At 40.4% G+C, this 25,522-nt stretch overlaps 1 protein-coding gene across 1 annotated transcript in view; it reads left to right on the top strand.

Moving 5' to 3' along the window:
- The first annotated feature begins 2,181 nt into the window (after positions 1-2,181).
- The window catches only part of rsu1 (Ras suppressor protein 1), a 34,989-nt gene continuing 11,648 nt past the window's right edge, over positions 2,182-25,522 (top strand). The window contains exons 1-8 of the mRNA XM_020940726.2: positions 2,182-2,313; positions 2,435-2,546; positions 3,612-3,662; positions 5,057-5,177; positions 8,302-8,420; positions 9,153-9,235; positions 9,341-9,455; positions 11,380-11,512. Of these exons, the coding sequence (XP_020796385.1) occupies positions 2,438-2,546; positions 3,612-3,662; positions 5,057-5,177; positions 8,302-8,420; positions 9,153-9,235; positions 9,341-9,455; positions 11,380-11,512 (731 nt within the window). The 5' untranslated portion in view covers positions 2,182-2,313; positions 2,435-2,437. The remainder of the gene's footprint in view (positions 2,314-2,434; positions 2,547-3,611; positions 3,663-5,056; positions 5,178-8,301; positions 8,421-9,152; positions 9,236-9,340; positions 9,456-11,379; positions 11,513-25,522) is intronic.

The following is a 25,522-nucleotide window of genomic DNA, read 5'->3' as shown; positions in this document are numbered from 1 at the left end:
TAGAACTAGATAGTAGATAAAAAAAATTAAAACGTGCTGAAAGAGAAGCCAAGGTGCTGAATATTTTCAAATTTTGTTTCTGCTTCTTTGATGCTTGCAGCTCTTTCCGCTGCCGGTGGGAGCAGTGTTGTATGCCTCTGCTCAAATTCTCAGTAGAAGCAGAGAGCCTGATTATAGCGCACTAGGGCAAGAGGGTGGACTTCCTATTGACGGCCATGTTGTGACTGTATCATCTGTTTAAGACAACAGGAGAACAAGTGAGTGAACCTGTCCTCTACTATATATATATATATATATATATATATATATATATATATATATATATATATATATATATATATATATATATATATATATATATATATATGTGTGTGTGTGTGTGTGTGCGTGTATAAAATAAAAATTTTATAATAATACAAATAAATAAAATATTATTGTTGTTATTATAAATAGAAACATATAGATAAAAAAAAAAAATATATATATATTATAATAATAAAATCAAATCACATTTTTAAAAATCCATAAATAAAAGTTGTGGTCGTCCAATGAGATTCATTTGGTCTTCCGATATTCAATGAGATTCATTTGGTCTTCCGATATTCTATGTTATTAGGTTCTTTTTTTCAGACCTAGAGTGTTATTTCATACCTGACAGTTCCGACTGCTCACTAGCGTCTTCCTCAGAGTGGTCACGTGATGTTGCTGTGACGTGTCTGGTCAGCTGATTTAAACAGGTTTTGGTACTGTCTTCCTACCGGTGGAGGCAGGACGACAGCGCCATCTGCAGTCCGACTTCCTCAGGACAGTATCCCAGGTGTGTGAGAGTAAAAAAGCCCCCTCGTCCCGGTTTACAGTCCTGTGGGCACGTTACCATATTTCGATTTCTTTAATCCAGCGGCGATGTTTGTTTTCCTCTGTCCCAATGATGTTTGCTCCATCCCAATCCATAACGTGGTTCTCTCTTTTACAGTGGTCAGAAATGGCCGAGTTGAGTTGTTCCTGTTCTGCTTTGTGTTTTGTTGCTCGTGTGCACGCCTTCGCTGTTTCCTTCTCGCATTCTGTTCTGTGTTCCTTTTTTCTCCCTGTTTCCCCGATGTATGTTTTATTGCAGGACATGCAGGGTATTTCGTATACTGGTTGTTCAACTGACCAGACACGTCACAGCAACATCACATAACCACTCTGAGGAAGAAGCTAGTGAGCAGTCGAAATTGTCAGGTATGAAAAAAAAAAGAACCTAATAACATAAATGTTGTGGTCTCTTCGCACCAGGCCAAGTTCTTCCCCAGACACAGTGTCCATTACATAGAGCGTCTTGGGGCGGTAGCAGACCTACTCCGTGGCAGGTGTAGGTGTTGTGTCAGGCCAGTGCTCCACACCAGGACTGATCTCAAGTCAGGGATTCTCCACACCATAAATGGGCCTCACACCAGAGACACCACACCTAAAGCAGAGTGGGTACAGACCAGTGGTTCTTCTTGCACTTCACTTGCCTCAGCTCCACTCCCACACACACTGAGGCTGGAAATGATCACAGAATATCAAAGCTGGACTTATATATTCAGTTACATTCATTGTAATGTTTTGTTGAGCTGTGAGTTTGGAATAAAGATTAATTGAAATGTATTTTGTTGTTAGAGCGAACAGAGGTCCCCATTTACTCGGGACAGTCCCAGTGTTGAGCCTGTGTCCCCTGTTCCTGTAGATTTATACAAAACTAATGATTCATCTCAGTTTTATGCAAGAAATGTCCCAGGTGTCCCTATTTTTGACCAATCTGATCCCTGCTAATAGTAAAGAGAGGCATACATTGTAATTTGTTTAAGTAAAATAAAAAATAAAAAAAATAAAAAAGAGAAAAGCTGCTTAGAAATGACCAAAACACAAAGAAAATGAAACTATACTGACTCACATGTTAGTCATGAGAGGTTTCTGCATAGCAATTTTTCTTAATTATGCACTCGTTTCACAATTTTATTATTACCAACCACCAAAAAAGTGAAGATGTCCCAGTTTTTTTTTTTACTTGGAAATTCTGGTCACCTTATTTGTTGTTCTTAGGTTATTTTTGTCTCTTACACTCACAAGATGGCCGCCGCACTTGCCACTGCAGGCGCGTGTCGCTCTGGTGTTTGTGCGCTCGCGCTGTGGGACGTGCCCATATATGGTCATGTGTCTCCAGTGTAAACTTCCGCAGGGCGGAGCTCGGACAGAGGCTCTTTCCACTGTAAAGTCCTCACGATTTCACTTACTTTTCATAAAACCACTCACTTTTGGACACTTTTTATTCGTTGCTAATCACGTGCAGTCGTAAGTAATACTTTTTGGCATAGTTCTGTTTGCGTATAACGTGTTGCCAGTACTTTTGTACCTCATATTAGCCTACGTGTAAGCTAGCCTCTCCCTTTCCCTGCGGTTTGTCTATTTGCAGAAAATGTCCAAGTCTTTGAAGAAGATCGTGGAGGAGAGCCGTGACAAAAACATCCCGGAGGTGGACATGTGTGACCGGGGCATCTCCAACATGCTGGACGTCCCCGGGCTGTGTAAGACACTTACCGTAGGCGCCTGGCGTGTTCGGGGACAAGGGAGTGGTGATCTGGACAGTTTTAAGCGCACAGCTGTTTGCCAGGGCTGTGACCATAGATCTATAAGAGTTTTTATTGTAGAGCCATAAAAATACCGCATGAACAAACACGGCCTCATTATCCTGTTGTCCAGTCATGGATCTAGTGTCCAGTAAACTGTCTGACCTGGACATGAGGTGACCACACGTCCCCCAGAGATGATGCTTTCGTTTCCATTGGTTGGTTGTACATGTGTAATACACCAGGGCTATAGAGGGAAAGGCACAAATGACAGATGAGTCATATTAATGTCATAAGTAAATTTATTCTGTTTAGAACTCAGCACCACTGTATTTCCAAAAACATTTCCCACAAACTGCCACTTAACTAATAAAACCTTGATCAATATTGATCACAGGTACTATCTACCAAACCAAGTCAGAATGAATAACTCATGAAAAAAACACTTTGCTGTTCACTGTTTCTTTTCTTGTTCGTTTGGTGAAGGAAGATAAGGATGTCCTGTGTCATCAGTGTTTTCTTAGAAAATGTTCAGAATTTCCACTTTTAGAAGCACTAAGAAAACTCACTAAGCACTAAGATAACATAGCCTGTTCTTAAGCAGCCAGATGTCTGAGAACTGTGCCTAATGTACCAACATCCAGATACCAACACCACCACAGCCATTTACAGTTCATTCACTCCCTTGACTATTATTTGGACACCCTGTGTCTCGTTTTAGAGAAAGGCTTATCTTATTTCTACAAAACTCCACTCAAAAACATTTTTAAATTTTTTTTTAAAAGAAATTATGTTTGAAAATGTATAACTTACAATTATGCATGAATTTGAAATATTTGTTGAATAGTCAAAGTAATAATAATCTAAAACTGTAAAATTGTTGTACTTATGAGTGTTCCTTGTTCCATTTGTTCTTCCATAAGAACATTTTCAGTTAAGATAAAATTTTGTGAGTGCCATCAGTGTTGGTTAGGAGGCCTTAAGTACTTCTTCTGATTGTAATTGTGCTCTCTCTTGTTCTAGTCACTTTGTCCAACATCACTCAGTTGGTCCTGAGCCACAACAAACTCACTGGTGAGTCCTTCGTCACAGCCAAGAGTCTCTATTGTCGCTTTTCAGGTTGTAGGATGTGATGATGTCATACTCACAGATGGGGGGGTAGTAGCAATTTTGGCCAGTTGATGACATTGTACTTGTACATTGTACCACGAAATATCCAAAAGGCAAATGCACAGTGCTGAACCTGCTCATTTCTATGAGTGACTTTTCATCTAAAATCTGTGTTTTAAAGCTATTCATCTTGGCTGTTCCCATCTGTATTCATATTACTGGCCCATAGAATGTTCTAATGTCATCTGAAACCCAGTGGTAACACAAAACCAATAATGCACAAACACATGTTTGTTTCTATCACTTTGAAGAGTCCTGCATTTCCACCATCACTCCCCCACACCAAACCCATGTGTAGACCCAAGAGTAATTTATTTAAAGATATTTTCTTCGTACACTAATGGCCGTTGCACAGAGCTGCCACTCTGGTTACATTTGTGATTTCTATTCATCTTCTGTAATCTTCTTTTCTTTTATTACCCACTCTGTCAAGCAATTTCATTATCTGCCTGCAGAGGTCATCAAAAGCCAACACATGAATCACATCTGAGGTTATTCTAATGATAATCGTATTTGAATGCTCCATTGACTATTATGTTAAGAACACCAGTAGAGCTGTCTGTTCACAGTTGTGTACAGCACAGAGAACTCTGCCTTTTCATGGTTGTGGGAGGTATTTATACCCAGGTTCAGTTAAGTTTAGAACAGTACTACAATTGCTCATGTTTTCCAGTATCCTGCAAAAATCAATACATTTTAGCAAAAATTAAGTTAGCAAATCTGCACAGTTTTGCTTGTTTTGGTCCTTTATTAGTTTGTGTTTTAGGGCTGCACAATATATGGCAGCAAATCAAAATAGAATTTTTTTTGCCACTTCAGTTATTTAGATAATAGAATGTCCTCTGCAAAGAACAAAACATCCCGTCTCTTTATAGAAGCATCTCTTTGTCCCTGTAGTTTAGACCTCTGCAAACATGTTCTGAAATATATGGGATTCATGTATTAGTTTGTCACGTCATATTTCAGTCTCCTCTGAAATCTGAATGCTCCTGGAGTTGTTTACAATGTGCATTACTTTTTAATTACAAAGCACCTATTTTAGTGAAATGTATAATTTTATTCCCTGGTTGGACAAGTGCAATTGCAGCAGATATGATGTATGCAGAGGTAAATCCACAACTGTTACCTAGCAACCATATGAACGAGGTCTAAAACCTGTTTAAATTAAACAATAGTTAACTAGACTAGACTAATAAAAATAAATGACAACATCTTTATTTTGTACAATCAGTGTTTAAAGTTTCTAATGCCTTCCTTGTGCACACATTAACTTGACTGTTCTCCTGTGTGTTCTTCAGCCGTTCCTCCAAACATCTCGGAGCTGAAGAACCTGGAGGTGCTTAACATGTTCAACAACCAGATAGAAGAGCTGCCTACTCAGATCAGCAGCCTGCAGAAGCTCAAGCACCTGAATCTGGGGTACAGCCTCACTATACAGCTCCTCTCATTTACATATAGGGATGTGCAGATGTGCAAATCTTAGCTGGAGGGCAGAAATAGTACCGCTCTTTAAATGAGACTTTTAGACAGAAATGTGAAAACAGAAAATATAATGTCAAATCTATTCTTTTTTTGTTTGTATTTAAAGGCTCTGCATTCAATTCTCCCCATTTGTTTGAGCAAAAGGTGTCTTGCCCAGTATAGAGATGAGCAGCTCTGGAGTTCACTGCAGACTGTCTGCATCTAATTAGAAAGCATTTTATTGTCCTATAATCAGAAAGTGTGTGGTAGTTTTACAGTTACAGCAAAACTCCGCACCAGTGTCTGGGAGTTGTGAAGTGCTTATAAACGTGCAGTGAATAAATGTTCAGAATGCATAAGGTAAGAGAGGAATCACTTTGGACCACTGCACTCTGTTTGGCATCAGAAAGTTTTCTTGACCTTTGAAGGCCAGTCCATGCACATGTCATGATAGTTCACATGATTTAAAATGAATAACACATGAAATGAATCTGTACTTCTTAGAGAAACCTCAGACAGAGTTGAAGACAGAGAATAATGATTAGCTCTACTCCAAGACATCTGATAATGCCATCAGAGTGCATCAGAGTAATCCTGAGAAGAAGGTGTGTCTGTGGTTTAGGGTAATGATTTCATTCATTTAAAATGCTTAACTAATTCTGTTTTTCACATTTTTAAGGTAGTAAAATCAGGTACAGCTTTTTCTATTTGGGGGACCACCATCTGCTTGTTTCCATGGAGATGTGACTCTTATTGCTCTGTCTGGAATGTTCCACAGTGTCTATTAGTGTCTGAGTATTGTTTTTCTCCTTTTTTCATGACTTTATATTTATTTCATATCTTGTCATTTGGGGAAAATAATGGGTCCTACATATATCAGACTCAAAAATCACCAGATCTTATCAGCCTTTGGTTCCTCTGGATTGTCTAGTTTTTAGCGGTCTAGACTACAGGTATTATGAGAATAAGACTGGAATTCTCTGCATTACATCACCTTTACAATTTGCCTATTACAGCGTTTCTTTTCAAGCCAAGTGTAGGAAACTAGAAAAGATTCATCACATTTAAACTGAAATCACGATATGAATGAACACAATTAGTAAATCTTAAATGCTGCTTATTTTGAAGTACCATAATTTCCTCAACAAACAACAAAATGTCCTGTCTTATTCTGCTTAAAAACCGCTAACCCTGTAGTTTAAATCTGTACATGTTTTTCAGATTTCAGTATTTTTGTAAATTCTTCTGGAGGCATTTAAAATGTGAACTTTGAACAGAACCTTATCATTAAAAACATAAATGTCAAATCTAATCGGTAATCACAATGCTTGTTTAGAAAAATCGCAATTGGATATTTTTCCCACATTGTTCAGCACTGACAACAGCAACCTCAAAACTAGGTACCACAACAAAATATTTGATGATGTTTGCTGTTCTTGATTCCTCTTTCCTGTTGAAGCCTGCACACATCCAGGCTAAACCTCTGCGTCTCTCTCCCCGTCTGGATGGATGCTCTGTCTGTCTCGGGTTGTCCCTGGCTCTGGCCCTGTGGCGGGGGGTAGTCGCGGAGGGTAGGGGGGTGTTTACATGCAGCCTCACACCCACACAGGATCACCGCTGTGGGATTGTCTGTTGATCCGTGCAGCATGTGTGGATCTAAGCTGCGGTCTTCCATTCCGATTGCACTACTGTCGCTCAGCCCCGAGGACCAGCCCCTCTGCTGCACGAGGGGCTGATAATGGGATGCTCTTTTACATGTATGAGGGGGATTGGGAAAAATACACGCACTCAAGGCTTTTACTTAAACCAGATATAACCTCCAAGTACACTGAAAAGACCTGGAGAAAGACTAAAGAAAATAGATTTATTCAGGTGGTGAACCAATTACCTTTGGCCCTGAGGCTTCCTGCTTAATTGTCCTAAATGATCAAAAGTAGTAATTTTTACGGACAATGAGAGGGCGAGGTGGAGTGTGGCACAAACTGAAGCGGCCGTGCAACTGCATTGGGGGTTTAGACTGAGCGCTGATTTGACAGGAGGAGGTGCGGTGAGCCACGGGGAGGAGTAATGCGAGTGAGGTGATGAAGACTAGGGAGCAGGTAAGCACTGGAGAAGTCGTGAGGCAGACAAGAGTAATGTTAGGACTTCCAGACTGAATTTATGCTGGATTCATCCATTTAAAATTTTATTTATTAGTTTTTGCATGAGTAATACAAAAATGGTGTGGTACTTCCAAAAACAGCAATGTGAAGATGAGGTTCTAAGTCAGGGGTCTCCAGCCTTTTTCCTCTGGTGAGCTACCTACAAAACAAAAATGTCAGAGAGCTATCAGTTTTAGGGGTTGCAAGAAATTGACTCGATGTAAAAAAAAAACAAAAAACAGGGCAAACCTTAAATGGGCACAGTTAGATGCCTGTAAAACAAAAAACCCCAAACCATTATGTATTTATTAATGAACAAAGATAATGATACATTTCCAACGGTGATAGGCATTTAATGAATCAAAATGTAGGAATTATTTCATTCACACCATCCCTCTACACTTAGGCTGTGTTCTTCTCTCAAACAGAAAACACTGTGGTCCACATTAAGATGTAATCTTGTAATACAGGATGTACACTGTGTTTTTAAAATCCATACATCTTCACTGTAATCATTTTGATGAATTCAGCCCTGGGATTGCCGATCCCTATTGAACTAAAGGTTAAAGGAGCTGTTAAGTTCAAAACTACCACTTCATGATGTAGGCAGACTAACAATGTGTAAGAGTGTTGCTCAAATGTGTGAAAGAAACCAAACACAGCTCCAGGAATGTTTTTGAGTTAAGTTGGCATAATATAGGATCTTTTTAAAGCCAAAATACCAGTTTTGATATCTTATCTGTAAAACTGTATTATTATTATTATTTCACAGTGACAGGCTCCCAGTCATTACAGCAATGAATATATTTTTTTCTATTCTGATTGATTTTAAAACTCATTTTGTCCTGAGCACAGGAGTAATGGCCTGTATGTGTGTATGTGTGTATTTGTGTATGCGCATATGTGCGTATGTGTGTATGTGTGTATGTGTGTATTTCCAGGATGAACCGTCTGAGCACTCTGCCCAGAGGCTTTGGGTCCTTACCTGCTTTAGAAGTGTTGGACCTCACCTACAACAACCTCAACCACAGCTCTCTGCCAGGAAACTTCTTCTACCTCAGTGAGTACAGCCTTTTCACATCATGTGGCTGGCACATGGAAATGTGGACCAGTGTTTATATTGCACCTGATTTTTACTCTCTTCAAAAAACAGAACTAGTTCTTTTTAAACTGGTCTTCCTCACTTACGTTCTGCATTCTGAGCATCCTAATTATTCACCATGCAAAGCACTTTTATAAGCACTTTTCACAACTTTTGGAACCAAAGTTCAAATGTTACAGTAAACCATAAGACAGCTAGCATATTAACAGTGCACTGTGCACCTGATTCTCAGACACTTTAAAATTAAATGCAGAGATCACATATCAACCTTGTTTTGACTGTTTTGGGTGTAAGAAAAAATCGATTTAAAAAATAGTATTTTCACAAAGTTCTATTAGTTACAAAGTTCATATGAAACACAAACATTTTAATCATCAAAACAGTGAAAATGTGAAATGTGTTTCATAAATTAGTTTCTTTTCACTAAGCAAGCAATTAAACTGTAGCTGTAACAAAATAATTTAGTAAAATACACCAAAAAATACTCTTAGCGATATATCAATACAGCAATCCCCAATATTGATACTGTATCATCACATTAAATTATACAATATATCGATATTTTTATATTTTTGCACACTCCTAATGCACACCCCTATTAGAGAACCACTTCAAATCGCATTCCCTAAAATTAATGTATTTTGAGAATCTATTGAGACTATTTAATTCTCCTCTTTCCTCACTTCACAGCCACTCTGCGAGCGCTCTACCTGAGTGACAATGACTTTGAGGTACTACCAGCAGACATCGGGAAACTCTCCAAGCTGCAAATAGTAAGACATCATGATGGTTAATCATTACATGTTTACATGTATGATTTCATCTGTGTGTGTAAATCCATGTATATTTACACGTCCGGATTCTTTTGTGTCTTTCAGCTGAGTCTGAGGGACAATGATCTGATCTCTCTGCCGAAAGAGATCGGAGACCTGGTGCAGCTGAAAGAGCTCCACATCCAGGGCAACAGGCTCACGGTGCTGCCCCCAGAACTAGGTCAGTCTTTCACTCTTTATTTCATCTGCTTTGATTTGAAACCACAGTAGAATACTTAAAAAGCATGTTACATGGAGTTGTTTTAATCCCACACACATCTGAGTAATCATGCATACTGAGGCCATCTCCTTTTGATAACCAAATAATTAGATCTGATTATTACCTCCCAATGAGAAATCTGATAATACAAAACACCTGGTGACACGTGTCAGTGAATCAGTGGATTTTTAGTGTAACTGTTGTGTTTGGAAGACATGAGAATTTGAAAACAACTCTTTAAATTTCCACTTCATTTTTGTTTTTGTCACATTAGTTTTTGCATTATTTTGCTTGACAAAATCTGTACAGATGAGAACAATCAGAAATCAGATTTCTCATCATATCTCATAGAACTGTTTACAGTTTACATAGCTTTTACATAATCTGAGGATTAATCTTCAGAAATGTAATCCAAGCATTGTGACAATTAAACATTGTTCATTATAGAGACAGTATTATGCAAAATACACTTTTTGGAACTTTCTACAATGTTAGAACATTGTTCCCTCATCAAAAACATGCCTGAAGAGGTTTTAGATGTCATCCATGCATGTTTGAGTCATTTAGCGATCTCTCCCAGGACCTATTTGAACCCTCTTTGGTTAGCTGTACGACACTTTCCAATGCTCAGCCCACAAGCCCCCATCACTCATGCTTCCACACAACAATTCTCCATAAATATATGAAAACTGGGATACGTAACTGCACACTACACTTACACAACCTGATAGTTTCCATTAGCAGGATGCTGATTGTGTTGTGATAGCACTCTGAAGGGGGAGTGACTTAGCGTGGAGAACAAAGGAAGAAAGAAAAGTTCAATTTTAAAATGGGTAATGGTTAACTTAAAATGTTAAATTTGTGGCATTACTTGCTGAGTAGGGGTGGTACGGTTCACAAAATTCACGGTTCAGTTCATATTGCGGTTTAAGGGCGCGGTTTTCGGTTCTGTATGGTTCTTGTCATTTTTTCTTTTTAATCTTTAATCACCAGAAATATATTTCATCATAAGCTATGTTCGCTTAATTATCCACAATTTAGGATTAAAAAAGTTTTTAAATTATAGTTGGTAATGTAATCATACACAAACTGAATTTGACTTGACTTTAAGCACAATATTATTGGACATAGGCAGCGGTTGGGCTTCGCTGAAAAAATGTTGCCACCTTCTTAACCCTCCTCAGGAATTGGGATGCTTGGTTTAGTGAGATTGCACTCTTGGCTGCAAAGTTAAGGGCCTGACTCCACTGCACGTGTCACGCACGTAACCTCGCGAAACCACAGCCGCGCGTCGATGCAAAGGCGGCTCCACTGGCAGCTGCAGCAGGACGTACAGGCGTGGCACGGCTCTGTGTTTGTCAATGGGAAAGCCGCTTGTATCAGGTCCACAGTGAAACTACCAGCTGATCAGACTTGTATTTACCTTCTGTACAGACTCACCACGGCAAATGCCAGGATTTCAAAAGTAAATTTTAAAGCACTTATTAACAGTCTTTCTGGACCTGGGCTCTTTCACAAGACACAGAACTGCCCCAGGAGCACGATGTGCTGATGGTAAACGCACAAATACAACCAAAGATTCATGCTCTCTGTGTATTTTGTTGGGGATACACACCTACGCTCGCGTAAAGTGTCAAAAAATAGTATATAATCTGGCATATTTACACTGTAGTGTTGTAGATGTTCATTAATATGCATAAATGAATACAAATATTAGACATGGTGATACATTATTTTTGGCGAATATAGCATTTTCAAAACAATAAAAGCTAACATGATGATGTAAATATGTCATGTGTTCCAGTTAATAGCCCTGTAATAAGTGGGCCTTGGTTGGTCTCGTTTCTGTGCTGGTGCAGTGGTTACAGTAGCCTTTGTGTTGTAGGAAACCTGGACCTGACGGGGCCTAAGCAGGTGTTCAAAGCAGAGAACAACCCCTGGGTCACGCCCATCGCAGACCAGTTCCAACTCGGAGTGTCCCATGTTTTTGAGTATGTCCGCTCAGAGACGTACAAGTAGTAAGTACAGCACTGCAACCCCTCCGATCCACACACTCCAGTCCAATCCAACTTTATTTGTATAGCACAATTTACAAACAAGTCAGTTTCCAAAGTGCTTTACATAGCAATGTAAAGTATTTTCTTGAAAAAAAAAAAAAAGAAGAAAAAAAGTCAGCAGAATTATGTTCCAACCTAAAAAAATAGATTAAAACAATAAACAAATAAATAATAGACACAAAGGACCACACAACTCAGGCAGTATTAAAAGCCAGAGAATAAAAGATACAACAATGTCACACATTTAGAAGCACAATATACTGCTGTACAGATATACAGTCCCTGACAAAAGTCTTGTCGCTTATCCATTTTGTAGAAACAAAAGCTTATAACCTGACTTTAAATTAATCGATTGGTTTTAGAAATGTCTCATATGAAAGCTAAAACCCTCCTAAATTATGTTCAATATACTAAAATAAATTTGCTTCACTGAAGAAAGATTGATCATTTAATGAACACAGAAAGGTTAGATTTTGGCAAGACAAAAGTCTTGTCGCCTTGTCATATGATGCACCCAATCCTAGATTACAGCCTCACCTGTGGTCAGTTACTGATCAATCAATTAGTGGGTGTGTATAAAAAGAACCCCAGACCTTCACGTCAACTGCAACTTGACCTCTGACAACATGCCTAAGATCCACCCTGAGACCAAAGGCTGAAGACCAGATCCACTGCTGAGGTGGCTGACACCTTCAATGTGTCTCAGCATCAAGTACAAAGAATAAGAAAAAGATCTGAAATGACTGGAGATGTTTTTGACAAGCCCAGGTCCGGCAGACGCCGCAAGACAACTGCTCGGGAGGACCGTTTGTTGATTCGAAAATCCAAGGCCAGCCCCTTTTCCACTGCAGCAGAGCTCCACCAGACCTGGTCACCTCAAGTCCCTGTGTCAACCAGAACAGTTTGTAGAATTCTGTCTCGAAATGGCCTCCATGGTCGAATCAGTGCACAGAAACCAGCACTAAACAAAAGGCAATTAAAAAACTGTGTAGCATTTGCCAAGGCCCACAGCCTGCTAAAAGGATGGACAATGGAAAAGTGTCAGAAGGTGGATTTCTCAGATGAATCCTCAGCTGAATTACATCACAGCCGCAAATATTGCAGGAGACCTACTGGAGCCCGCATGATCCAAGATTCACCCAGAAAACAGTTAAGTTTGGTGGCGGAAAAATCATGGTCTGGGGTTACATCCAGTCTGGGGGTGTGCGAGACATTTGCAGGGTGGAAGGCAATATCAATAGCCTAAAATATTAAGAAGTATTAGCTACCGCCTACATTCCCAACCATAAAAGGGGTCAAATTTTGCAGAAGGATGGTGCTCCATCGCATACTTCTATCTCTACATCAAAGTTTCTCAAGGCGAAGAAGATTAAAGGTTGTATGGAGGATTTTTTTTTTGTTTGTTTTGTTTCAAGTTGTCAATGATAGCATTATAGAGGTGCAGTAGCCTTGTAATTATGATGACCAAAAAAAGAGAATAAAAATGCATCAACTCTGGACGTGGTGGGGCCAGCTAAACATTTGCCAATAGATAACGACACTGCCTCGTTATCTGTTAGCTGACAGGCTGTCAATCAATCTCCCTACGTTTCTAGCGTAACTGACCTGCCTGCGCGCCGCCGGTACGTGGTTTACGTACGCCTGTCACGCAGTCCACAGACGCAAGATGCACAGACGCTGTTTACTCCACCAACGCAACAGTTCTTAGCGGCTTTTTTTGACCTATATCTTCCTCGCAGTTAGCACAAAGTTTGTTGCAATGGCAGACAAGAATCCAGGAGCAGTTAGCCGCAAAAGAAAGTCCGTTTTTGAGGTCGCTGAAAGAAGAAGACAAGGGGAAAAGCAGCGAAGCCAAACTAAGGTGATTCTTGTAGATTCATTCCAGCGATGGCGCGACTGAAGCAGACGCAGGGTCTAAAGACTGACGCATTGGTCGCCAAATTACTCCTGGACAGGTAACTTCTGCTTATTATGAAAACGTACTTTATTTCCAAGAGCTAGTCAAACGTTTTTCAGGACACGAGAGTGATATCCTATGTCTGAAAACGTAATTTTCAAGGCAAAGAAAGAGTCCGCTTGCTGCTGCGTGTTGTAGCTAGTTCATTCGCACTGAATCTCCGCGCAACCTTCTCTGCTCCCCTTTCCTACTCCTGTCCCCGCTGCCCGTTCCGCTCTTCCCCCTTCTCCTCACTTCTCCGGGCACGGAATCTCCGCGCACCGCTCCCCTCTCCTCTCTCCTCTCCTCTCTCCCTGCTCCGCTCTTCTCCCTGCTCCTCACTTCTCGTCCGCGAACGAAATGTCCGCACACCCGCTCCCCCCGCTCCTCACTTCTCCGCCTTGCCTAACCAACACTGTAGTTAGTTGTTTACAAGTCATGTGCAGCTCACCGGCTGTAAACAAACCTGTTTCTGGCGTAAAGAGGAGGCGGGAGAAGGCGTTTCTACGTAGGGAGCTGTAGGGGAGGGGGGGTGGTTTCACGCATGCGCAACATTTGAAAAAGGACAAACAGTCGCTGGATTTCTCGTTCCTTGGAAAATCCTCTATACAACCTTTAAGGTGCTCCAGGACTGGCCAGCCCAGTCACCAGACATGAACATCATTGAGCATGTCTGGGGTAGAATGAAAGAGGAAGCATGGAAGGCAAAACCAAAGAATCTTGATGAACTCTGGGAGGCATGTAAGACTGCTTTCTTTGCTATTCCTGATGTACAAATTGTATGAATCATTGTCAAACCGCATGGATGCGTCCTTCAAGCTCATGGAAGTCATACAAGATATTAAATATGGATCTCACAGCACCACTACTTAATTCACTGACATTATGCAACATATTTTTGTATTTGAAGTAAATTATTAGTTAAATTTTCTGTAGACGACAAAACTTTTGTCTTGCCAAAATCTGACCTTTCTGTGTTCATTAAATGATCGATCTTTCTTCAGTGAAGCAAATTTATTTTAGTATATTGAGCATAATTTGGGAGGGTTTTAGCTTTCATATGAGACATTTCTAAAACCAATCGATTAATTTAAAGTCAGGTTATAAGCTTTTGTTTCTACAAAATGGATAAGCGACAAGACTTTTGTCAGGGACTGTACTGCGATGAACGATAATACTGAAAATATTTTATGCCACTAAAATAATGCGAGTAATGAACCAATAATCAGCCATAGCAGTTATTTCTTGTAGAAGTGTGTATGTAGAGTTAAGTTAACATCTTATTTTACCTTATTTTACCCATTTCAATATAAATACACAATTCCAGGGCTGAAATCATCCTAAAGATTCTAGTGAAGGTATATGGAGTTTGTGACATGATAAAGTGTTTTCAGTTTGACAGAAGAACTCACCTGAAATATGCAGGATTTGTGCAAATGTGTGATGAGGAAATAACATAACATAGATCAGAAAATATCGTAATATAGGTTCTATATTAATATAGGAACATAAAATCTAGAAAATGAAGATGGCCTAATATGTTGATTAAAAAGAGCAGAGCTGCTCTAAACAATCAAGCAGTGAAGAAAACCAAGCATGATGTATTACCCAATTAAAACTTACAAAACGTATAATTACAATAAATAACACTTCATTTAGTGCAAGTACTAATAGTCTATGGTTCTATCCATGAAAAGTAGATGTGAATGTGTTAGAAAAAAACAAAATATTTCTGCTGTACTGTTTTAAAATTGAAATTCTGAAACTAACCGCAAACAGTGTGCTACCCAATGTGTGGGCGTGCTTGAGTGGGATGGTGCTGTTGTTTTTAAAGGTGTCATGTCAGAGGACAGAGCCAAACCAGATCCAAAGTGCTCAAATCCTGGATCTAAACGCTCCCGCCAAGCTGCTCCAGAGCGCGCCCTGGAACTAATCCCCCACGGCTGCCACACAAGCACACATCTCGGCTTTGCATACAGACACACGGGCCTGTCAGCTCCGCTCGCTGCCTCTGACACGCTACTGCTACTGCTACTCCTACTGCACTTATATCACACACTGTACTATCAAGGCCGTGTTCGATTCTGAAATGTACAAATGTATAAATGTACAATGTACAGTATGAACTAGTGCTGTCATGGTGATACTAAAATTTCAAGCTCAATTTCAGTACTAAGGATTAGACTTGATACTCAATACTGATTCTGATACCAACATGATAATTAGAGCCTATATTACGCTATTTTCTGGTCTATGTTATAATGATTCCTCATTGAATCTTCATCAAATCATCACACATTTAACACACAAACCTGCATATTTAGGTTGAGTTCTGAGTTCAGAAATCACTCATTCTTCTTCCTTGTGATGTAATGCTCATGCATGTTTTTAAACTCTATACACCTTAAAACTAAAATCATTTGGGTCATGTCAGCTCTGGAATTAACAATCTTTACTGAACTAAAGGTACAAGGTATTTGTTAAATACCAATACATGACATGACAAGAGGGAACAGAACGTTTAGAGTTTTGGAGATGTAGACAGACTAATAAAGGGTTACTCAAACATGTGTAAATGAAACTAAACACAGACTTATGGCACTCTGTTAAGCAGTGGGCCTCCTCTCAGCCACTGAAACATGGCTGCTCTGTCCATGTGGTGTGGACATGAGAGTGGACAGGTGCTAAAGTCTTTGTCTCCACTTTGTCTTCACCTCTGTCATCACCTCACAGCAGCATGGGACCACACTGATACCAAAACTCTAATTATAATTCACTTTTAAAAAAAAGAAGCAGAATTTGTGGAACGGTTATTGTTATATATGTAATATATATTATATATTATATATATCTGTATAAACAACATCTGATTTCTCTCCCCTCAGATGAACATGCCTTGATCATTGATTCTGTAGAAATCTGCCATGTTTTTCAGTCCCCTGTGATATTTTTCTTTTTTCCTCGTAAGCAGCCATATTGAGAAGATACAATATTTTAATTTGAATTAATTGCTATGACCATAGAAGGGGCTGCCATAGCTTCAAACCTATGAAAAGGTAATTTGTGTTGTCATAAGTAACAGGCAATCTGCAAGTAGCTCAAAGTACAGTCCCTGACAAAAGTCTTGTTGCTTATCCATTTTGTAGAAACAAAAGCTTATAACTAGAGCCCGACCGATATATCGGTTGGCCGATATTATCGGCTGATATGGGCAACTTTAGGCATATCGGCTATTGGCCGATATGCTTGCTGATAGGGGCCGATATTTCACGTGGGCATGTTATACCTCGTTATAAAGCTTAGACTCTCTACATTCTGTTCATTTAATCCAATTTACAGACAGATAAATGTCCTAATATGTGGTTCCACATCAGTATTTATCTACGGAGTCATTTGTGTGTGTGTGTGTCCTGAACACACCACAGAGTCGCGTCACTCACGTGTGTTTGTTTACACCTGCAGACACAGATCCAAACACAAAGATGATATTCTTTTTACGGACAATCGGTTTGAGTCTGGATTAAAAGGACATTTATTAGTGCAGATTTGTGATGTGAGGAGGAGCCTGTAAGACCGGTGAGTGTTGGAAATATGTCGACTCTGAAGCTAGTTTTTGTCATTTGTTATGGGTTAGCTGCTGTAGCTCACGCACATAAACAGACTGTTTTCTATTGGTCTGTTCTAAAGTGATTATATTGGCCGTATATTTGCTACTGGACCTGCACTGATATGTAAATGAGCTGTGAATAGAGGTGTGAATTATGACATTTGCGCATATAATTAATTACCGCGGCGCGCACGTATTTACGTCTAAAGGCTAATAGCGCAACTTTCTTTACTAGTTATGGGTCCGTCGCGAACGAAATGACTCTTAGAACCGGCTCTTTGAAGGGAACGACGGGAGCCTGATCCTTATTGGGAGTCGTGTTTTCTCTTTCTCTCACTTTTTTTCTCTTCACGCCGCGTGCAGACTCGTGGTTTGACAGCGGCAGCGGCTAAAAACGAAACTTTGAGAAATTTGCGTGTACGTAGGATTAAAAAAAATAAAAATAAAAAAAAACGAGCATATTTGACTGTAGTTTAGCATAAAATAAATAAGTCCCGGTTTAGTCCTTTTTCAGTCCTGGTTTAGACCTGGTTCAGTCCTGATTCAGTCCTGCTTTAGACGTGCTTTAGTCCTGCTTGCAACAAAACAATCTGAAGAGTCACTTGGGAGCCAAAAGAACCAGCAGCTTTTAGTGAGCCGAGCCAAAAGAGCCGGTTCTCTAAAATGAATACCCATCACTAGTGTCTAGAATGTGATGCAAAAATGCCATTAAGCCAACCTACTGTCTGTAAATATGATGTAAAGAGGCAGAATAACAATAAATGTTGCCTAAATAAACCCAATTTAAAATCCACCAGAGCCAAACCTAAGTTTTTTAAACAATTCAACATTTACAGTGAATTTTTACATCACTAAATATATCGGCGATTATATCGGCTATCGGCAGCTCCAACTCCCATTATATCGGTTTCATATCGGCCACAGCAAAATCCATATCGGTCGGGCTCTACTTATAACCTGACTTTAAATTAATTGATTGGTTTTAGAAATGTCTCATATGAAAGCTAAAACCCTCTCAAATTATGCTCAATATACTAAATCGATTAATTTAAAGTTAGGTTATAAGCTTTTGTTTCTACAAAATGGATAAGCGACAAGACTTTTGTCAGGGACTGTATGTGCTGAGCCAGCCCTGCAGCTGGTATCACCCCAGAGACAACTATTGGAGAAGTGTATTCTGGAGCCCAGGGTAATTTAGACATAGTCCCATTATAGACCTGCTCATACTTTGCTTTGAAAAGTTGGGAGACACTGCTGTTAACACTCTACAACATCTGTGCACACGCTAGGACTCACGTGCACACTCTAGGACACATCTCTAGGACACATCTCTAGGACACGTGCACACTCTAGGACACATGTGCACACTCTAGGACACATGTGCACACTCTTGGACATCTATAGACATTAATAAACACTTTCTGGAGACTCTTGAGAAAACTGTGGATATAGCAGCAGTTCTTGTGCTCCTCAGACCGTTCTTAGCGGACCTGCCTTGTGTTAGATGAGCCTTAAAGCTTTAATTAGGGGCTTTTATTTGCTGTGGTCCTCACACAGATCTGCACAGACCCTCAATCCTCCGCTGATCCAACAGGAAACAGTCTAACGCTGGCAGCTGTGAGGGAGGAGGAGAGGAAGAGGGGAAGGAGAGGAGGAAGGCCTACTCAGATCAATGCCCTTTGGCCTTGTCCATTTATCTCTGTATCACACACACACACACACACACATTTCTGTAACAGTTTAACATCAGACAACTGTAGTCATTAATTAAACCTTGTGGAATAGAGAGGTCCATAAAACATTTTCCCAATCTGAATCCATTCAACTGCTTCCCCACCTCTAATTGGCCTTTTCGTTGAAGTTAGCTGCAAATGTCGTCTCTTCGGTGTAAACACCCAAATACTGTGTTCCCCCCATCTCTGCAAGAACTAGTACTCTACAAGTACTCTAAGGTAAACTTGGACCCTCCTGTCTAAAATGTAAGCAGGTCTAAACGTGATGTCAGGAGAGCTAGCTGCAGGTCGTGTTGTGGGGCACGTTTGAAGACACTTTCTGAGCAGAGGATCTCCAGGGACAGAGACACTGCACACTTAGAGCAGTCTGTTGGAGCCTCATTTGGAGAGGAATGGGAATCTATTGAGAAAAGTCCAATATTTTCTTCTATAACTGTGCTGCTTTTCTGGGCCCCTTTTTTTGGGCTTTCTCATATGAGAGAGGACAGCTTTATATTAGGACTATAGATGTCTGTTTTATTTTCTGTCTAACAATGTTTTAAAAATAGTAAATCAGTGTCTAATGGTGCTACTGACATGACATTTTCAGTGGCTATTAGTAAAAGCTTAAGGATGCACTATGTAATGCCACCTCACCTCCTTGCATATGTTTTTTCTGCCAATTGTCCATCTAAAGAATATGCATACAGCTTTATCCAAGCAAAGCAGTGCAGCTTGGAATGCTCCTCACTATGGCATTCAGCTTAGCATATGTTGTATTTAATTTTATACATGTGCTTAGCTATGTGTTTAGATCATAGACCGCATATATGAATGGACACGGCTAACGCGTTCGCCACCGCGTGTCAAATAGGAAGTTCTCCAGGAGGCTCTTCTGGCTCCTTCTGACTCTGACTCCGACTCCAATTGACTTACATTAGGATCTTGTGGCTCCTCTCTCTGTACCTGCTGCTGTGAGCCTCGTCGTTTTGGTCTTAAAATGTTCATATTAAGCCGCAACACATGATGCTGATTTTTCTTTTTGCTATTTTGTCCATCAAAAAATCCTATTCATAATATAAAGCCTGGTTCCAGATTCGCTTCTGTAACTGTGAGCATCGCGAGCCTCATTTGAGTGGCGCTGAACACTGTGGGTGACGTCACACTCCCTTAGTCCACTTTTTTTTATACACTGGTTTAGATAAAGCCGTTTGCATATTCTGTAGACAGCTGATGATTTTAATCAGGTATTTCTTTTTTTTTTTTTTTTTTAACACTCTGTTTATTGTGTTTTTGACATCCAATATACAGTGTCAGTCCATAAAATAATCAGACATGTTAAAAAAATTAAGCAGCCTTTCAAACAAGGTATACCAAAAATATACATGTCATATATATCAGGGCTTGACATTAAGCATTTACAAGTACTTGCCCGGGCAAGTGGCTATAATTTTTTACTTGTCCGACACCCAGACTTACTTGCCCGGAAAAACAAAATGGTGCTCAGTTAATTATATAATTTTAAATATGTGCACAGGCTAGTGTCGTAGTACTCTAGACCTTTTTTTAGGGCCTGGCTCAGCACAACATGCTCCTGGGGCAGATCTGTGTCGATTGATTGATTGATAGCATTTATATAGCGTCTTTCAAGATACCCAAAGCGCTTTACAGTTCATTATTCATTCACTTCACACTCAGTGGTGGTAAACTACTACTGTAGCCACAGCTGCCCTGGGGCAGACTGACGGAAGCGAGGCTGCCAATCTGAGCCATCAGCCCCTCCGACCACCACCATCACTCACGCTCACACCTCTTTCATACTAGGCAATGCAGGTGAAGTGTCTTGCCTAAGGACACAACGACCCACTGTGGCACCTGGAATTCCTAGCGGTCTCCCATTCAAGTACTACTACCCAGGCCCAGCCTGCTTAGCTTCTGAGATCTGACGGGATCAGGCCGGTATGGCCACAGTGTCCTGTGAAAGAGCCCATGTCCAGAAATACTGTTAATTAGTGCTTTAAAATTTGCTTTTGAAATCCTCGCGTTTGCCCTGGTCAGCCTGTACAGAAGGTGAATACAAGTCTGTTCAGCTGTTAGGGCCTGGCTTGACTGCACGTACATTTCGCTCTATGCGAGCGTAAAAACTGCAACTTTTGGACGTTTAACTTTTAGAATGCATGGAAAGTGAATGAGGACGGCTTCACTGCAGGTGCTACGTATGGAGCAACGTGTCCTGCACGCGTAGATTTCAGAAAATAGGATCCATCCTATTTTTTGACACTCTACACGTATCCCCATCAAAATACACAGAGCATGAATCTTTGGTTGTATTTGTGCCTTTACCGTCAGGACAACGTGCTCCTGGGGCAGATCTGTGTCATGTAAAAGGGCCCAGGTCCAGAAAGACTGTTAATAAGAGCTTTAAAATTTACTTTTTTAAATCGTGGCTTTTGCCGTGGTCAGCCTGTACAGAAGGTAATACAAGTGTGTTCAGCTGTTAGTTTAACTGTAGACCTGATACAAGCGGCTAAACGCGCCCGTCAAATTTGATCGTCTTTCTCATTGAGAAACACAGAGTCAGAGCTGCGCGTGTACTTCCTGCTGCAAGCTGCCGGTAGAACCGCCTTTGCGTTGACACACGGCTGTGGTTTCGCGAGGTTACACGAGTTACTGGTCTCGTCTCGGACTCGACCACGTTTGGACTCGGTCTTGAAGGCGCTTGGACTCGGTCTTGTCTCGGACTCGAGGTCTGACTTTAGACAGGTGCGATCATATTTCATTACGGCCACTGCTCTCAGCAATAAACTTGTACCGGGTGTGCGGGGGCGTGCGGGGTGTCTCGCTGCAGCCTGTGCATTTGTGTGGAGCGCCCCCAGCGCGCGTGCCTTGTCCGCAACAGCGTGTACCCTCTCGTACCAGAATGTATCACAGGGCAGGTTAAACTTTTTAAAACATTCTACCTGCCCATCTGCCTCACGTCATCTGCTCCTTCTTTTCGCGCTCTCGTTCCTCCCTGCATATAGCACAAACGGGCTCCCTCTTCAATGCCCACAGATTAGAAAAATAATACTAAAACGAATCCAAATTTATGTTACATTGTTGGCACAAAGCAGCACTACTGCTACATGTGGTTGAAGGTTGCCTAATAAAAGTGCTCAAAATGCATCTATGTTTGTCACGACATGCGTTTGGTAAATGTGGTAAATCCCACTGCAAAACCAGCAAGTGAATGTAACTCCAGTTAGAAACTTGACAAAACGGGTTTAAAAATCCTACCCACTGCATTCACTTTGAAGCAGTTTTGTGTAAAATACCAATGGAAGTTTTCTTAAAGAAAGGGTTCTCAAACTGTGTGGGTGAGAGTCTAAAAAAGGGCAGTGTTCAGTACAGTACAGTTTGCTTGTCTTAATTTAATCTTAAATTAACATTTATCAGATAAAATGGAGATAGATTTCTAAAAACATTGATATATATGTGCCAAAATAACTGTAAAATCCAAATAAATGTCAAAAATGACAAAGATGGTCATGATTTGGTCTCAATGGGCTGTGGTCTTGGTCTCGACCCTCAGAGGTCTTGGTCTTGTCCTGGTCTCAGGACCCTGAGGTCTCGGACAGGTCTTGGCCTCAATTAACGCAGTCTTGACTAGAACTCTAGCACAGGCATATAAAAACTTTTTTTCATATGAATACCAACATAACATGACCACAATGACTAAATGGTTTGAGAGAGTGAGGCAGAATCTCAAATATATAAAACAAGTTTAAATCATTTCATACTACACTCCACAGTGTAAATATGGAGGGAAAAAAGAAGCATACATGAAAAAAGTGTGTCCAAATTTGTATGTGTATATGAGATGAAAACGATTATCATTGGTCTTCTCATTAAATTGTTCTCTCTTGTATCCACTCAGAGATCTAAGAGTGCCTCAACGTGTCTCAGGTTGTCAGACCCATATGGGCAGGTGACAACTAGAACTAATGTGATTATAGATAAATATGACAGAACATCTATAGTCCTGGTTGCTGTCATCTGGGACCAATGCTGGGACCAATGAGCAAGTTAATCTGAAACTGTGATACATATTGCCTTTTGCAGTGTAACATTTTGTAATGGAGTATTGTCCCTCATATGTAATGGAGTTACACTACTTTGCATTACATCTGATTTACTTTCTGTATGTTTAAAGTTAATTTTGGCTTCATGAGCTTCACAAATATATAGCCTTATAAGTCCTTCCCTTGGACCCTCGCCCACAGGTTAAGAAACCGACTTTCACTTGCACATTTCACATTCCAAATATTTTAGTGCCAGTACACCATAGAACTGGACTTGCTCGAGCCTATAGTCTGCGCAGATAGTGTTGGGTATCGAAACTCTGTTTCAAGTAGGCATCGACCGAAAAGGCCCGGTAAGTACAGGTAAGTACTAAAAAACTGGTATTAAAAAAAACAAAAGTTCGCTCGGTGCCCACTTTCGGTCCCTTTCATTAAATGCCCGCGTCAATAAGCCAACACACACTTTAATTTCACTTCAATTTATCAGTAGTGCAGGTGTTCACGCGTCAGTACTGCGCTCTGCGCTCTGCGCAAATGTACTGCACAAACAGCGCTCATGTTTAACATGTTGAGCATGTCCTACATGTGTCCAAACTAAGTGCAGTGTGTCTTTTACCGGTAAAACAGATGAGCTGAAGAAACGAGGTGCAGCGTGAAACTTGTATCCACCCGAAAACACCCAGTCTCCAGTGCGGGGCGTTTATAGAGTCTCAAAGCCAAAGTGCGTAATAATAAATCCACAGCCTGCAGTGTCCGTGTCAAATTTAAGCCAAACATAATATTAACCAAAACTCCGCAAAAACCCTGCTCCTCATTGGTAAATATATCCAGCGTGAAGCGCGTGTGCGTAAAGATGTATCCAAACGAATCTGCCTAAAGTTCTCCATAATTCTCCTCCGTCCTCCTCCGAGTAGCAAAAGCGTAAAGTTATTAATCAAAGTAAGAGCACATGCTCCATGCGCTGCCTTTTATATAAAGTGCAGAAAACGAGAAACAAAAGCGAAACTTAAGCGCAGGTCAGTCTTCGTGACAATCAGTTGTGCGTTTATTTGCGTGCGCATTTGGAGTTATACCTGAACCGTGTATAGTAGCCTACTCTGTTTTAAAATATGAATTAACATAGATATAAAGTTATTCAATGACTGAAAAGTATTTTCTTAATAATATTGGCCATTAATTTGCATAAAAACATAAATTGTAACTATACCCTTTGCGCACTTATAAAGAAAACTACTACATATCTCGGTCCTCTACTGTGGAGTTAGTTTGGACTGCTTAAATTTAGGTCCTTGTTCGCGCTTCTCGTCGCTGCGTAATAGGTTAAGAAAACACGGGATTTACGCGCGTGGCACTGGAGCGACGCACTGGAGGCGCACAGGTAGGACTGTTCTCTATGAATGGATCTCAGTACGATGTGGGACTGTGCACGTACAGGGCTCCATGAGGACTGAAGTAGAGAAGCGGGTTTAATGTCACGCGGCGTGGTCCTCCGGTGACACACGCCCCGCTCACAGAGCGCACGTATCGCTTGGAGACGCCCCGGTACCGTCCCAGTGAATGTTATTCCCAAAAGCACGGGCTATAATAATAACCTATGCATTTTAACTAATTACTGAGATTAGTGAGTAGGCTTGATAAATATATGGCAAATTTTTGGAGTTGGGTTTAGCCCTGAGTTCGCTTTTTCATTCCGACGCGTCATGAAGTTTCCTACATATGTGAGATGTGACGGTAGAATGAGAGACAAAACAAAAGGGGTGGAGTGGCGCGGTTCGCACTAAGGGACATTTTTGATTGACTGGGCAAAGATTGTGGTGCAGGAGGCAGCGTAATACTACGTCCGTTTTATTTAAGATGCCTACAGTCAGTGGGAAAGACAAAACATTGACTGTGATGCGCACAGCAGCGCGCATGAAGTGAGCACTTGTCACCGCGGCCGTTTTTCGTGGCAGTTCAAAAGGTTGGACTTATCTGTTCCTTTCACGGAAATGAAAAAAATGCGTTATGAACGGACAACCCGTCCTTTGTTTATCAACCAAATAAATAGTTATTACTGGGGGACTAGATTTGTGTCGCTTTATTTTCACTTGCCCGCTCGGGCAACTAGGCAGAGGAGAGTACTTGCCCGGACAAAAGTTTTAGTTGCCCCGGACCAGCGGACAACCGTTAATGTCGAGCCCAGTATATATTTGTCAATAACATCTTAGGACCCTCATAAATTATTAATATTACATGTTGGATGATAGTAAAACAGAAAAAAAAAAAAAAAAAAAAAAAAACGGAAATAAAAGCAACTGAACATTCACACAGACAAAAAGTAATAATATTTCACCAAAATGTATAAGCTGAAAAGGTGGATAGTACAAATCCCATCATATAGCTTGGACTTAAATAGTAGTTTAAATACCTTCTTTAAATAAGCTAATAAAAGGTGACCATATCCTATTAAATTTATCTTCCTGACCCTGCAAAGAGGATCTAATTTTCTCTAGATCCAAATGCATCATAACATCTCTAAACCAGTTCACATGTGAGTGAAGCTATGCCCATTTCCACTTCAATAAAATTAATCTTTGTGCAAGCAGACAGGTAAACTGTAACACCTGATGCTCAGATTTTTTTTAACAACTTTTGAGTCTATTATCCCAAGTACTG

This window comes from Boleophthalmus pectinirostris, unplaced genomic scaffold, assembly GCF_026225935.1.
Source record: "Boleophthalmus pectinirostris isolate CB_2022bp ecotype Guang Dong unplaced genomic scaffold, ASM2622593v1 HiC_scaffold_15, whole genome shotgun sequence".
Lineage (NCBI taxonomy): Eukaryota > Metazoa > Chordata > Actinopteri > Gobiiformes > Gobiidae > Boleophthalmus > Boleophthalmus pectinirostris.
The sequence above is the reverse complement of the archived record's forward strand: the minus strand, read 5'-3'. Positions and strand labels throughout refer to the sequence as shown.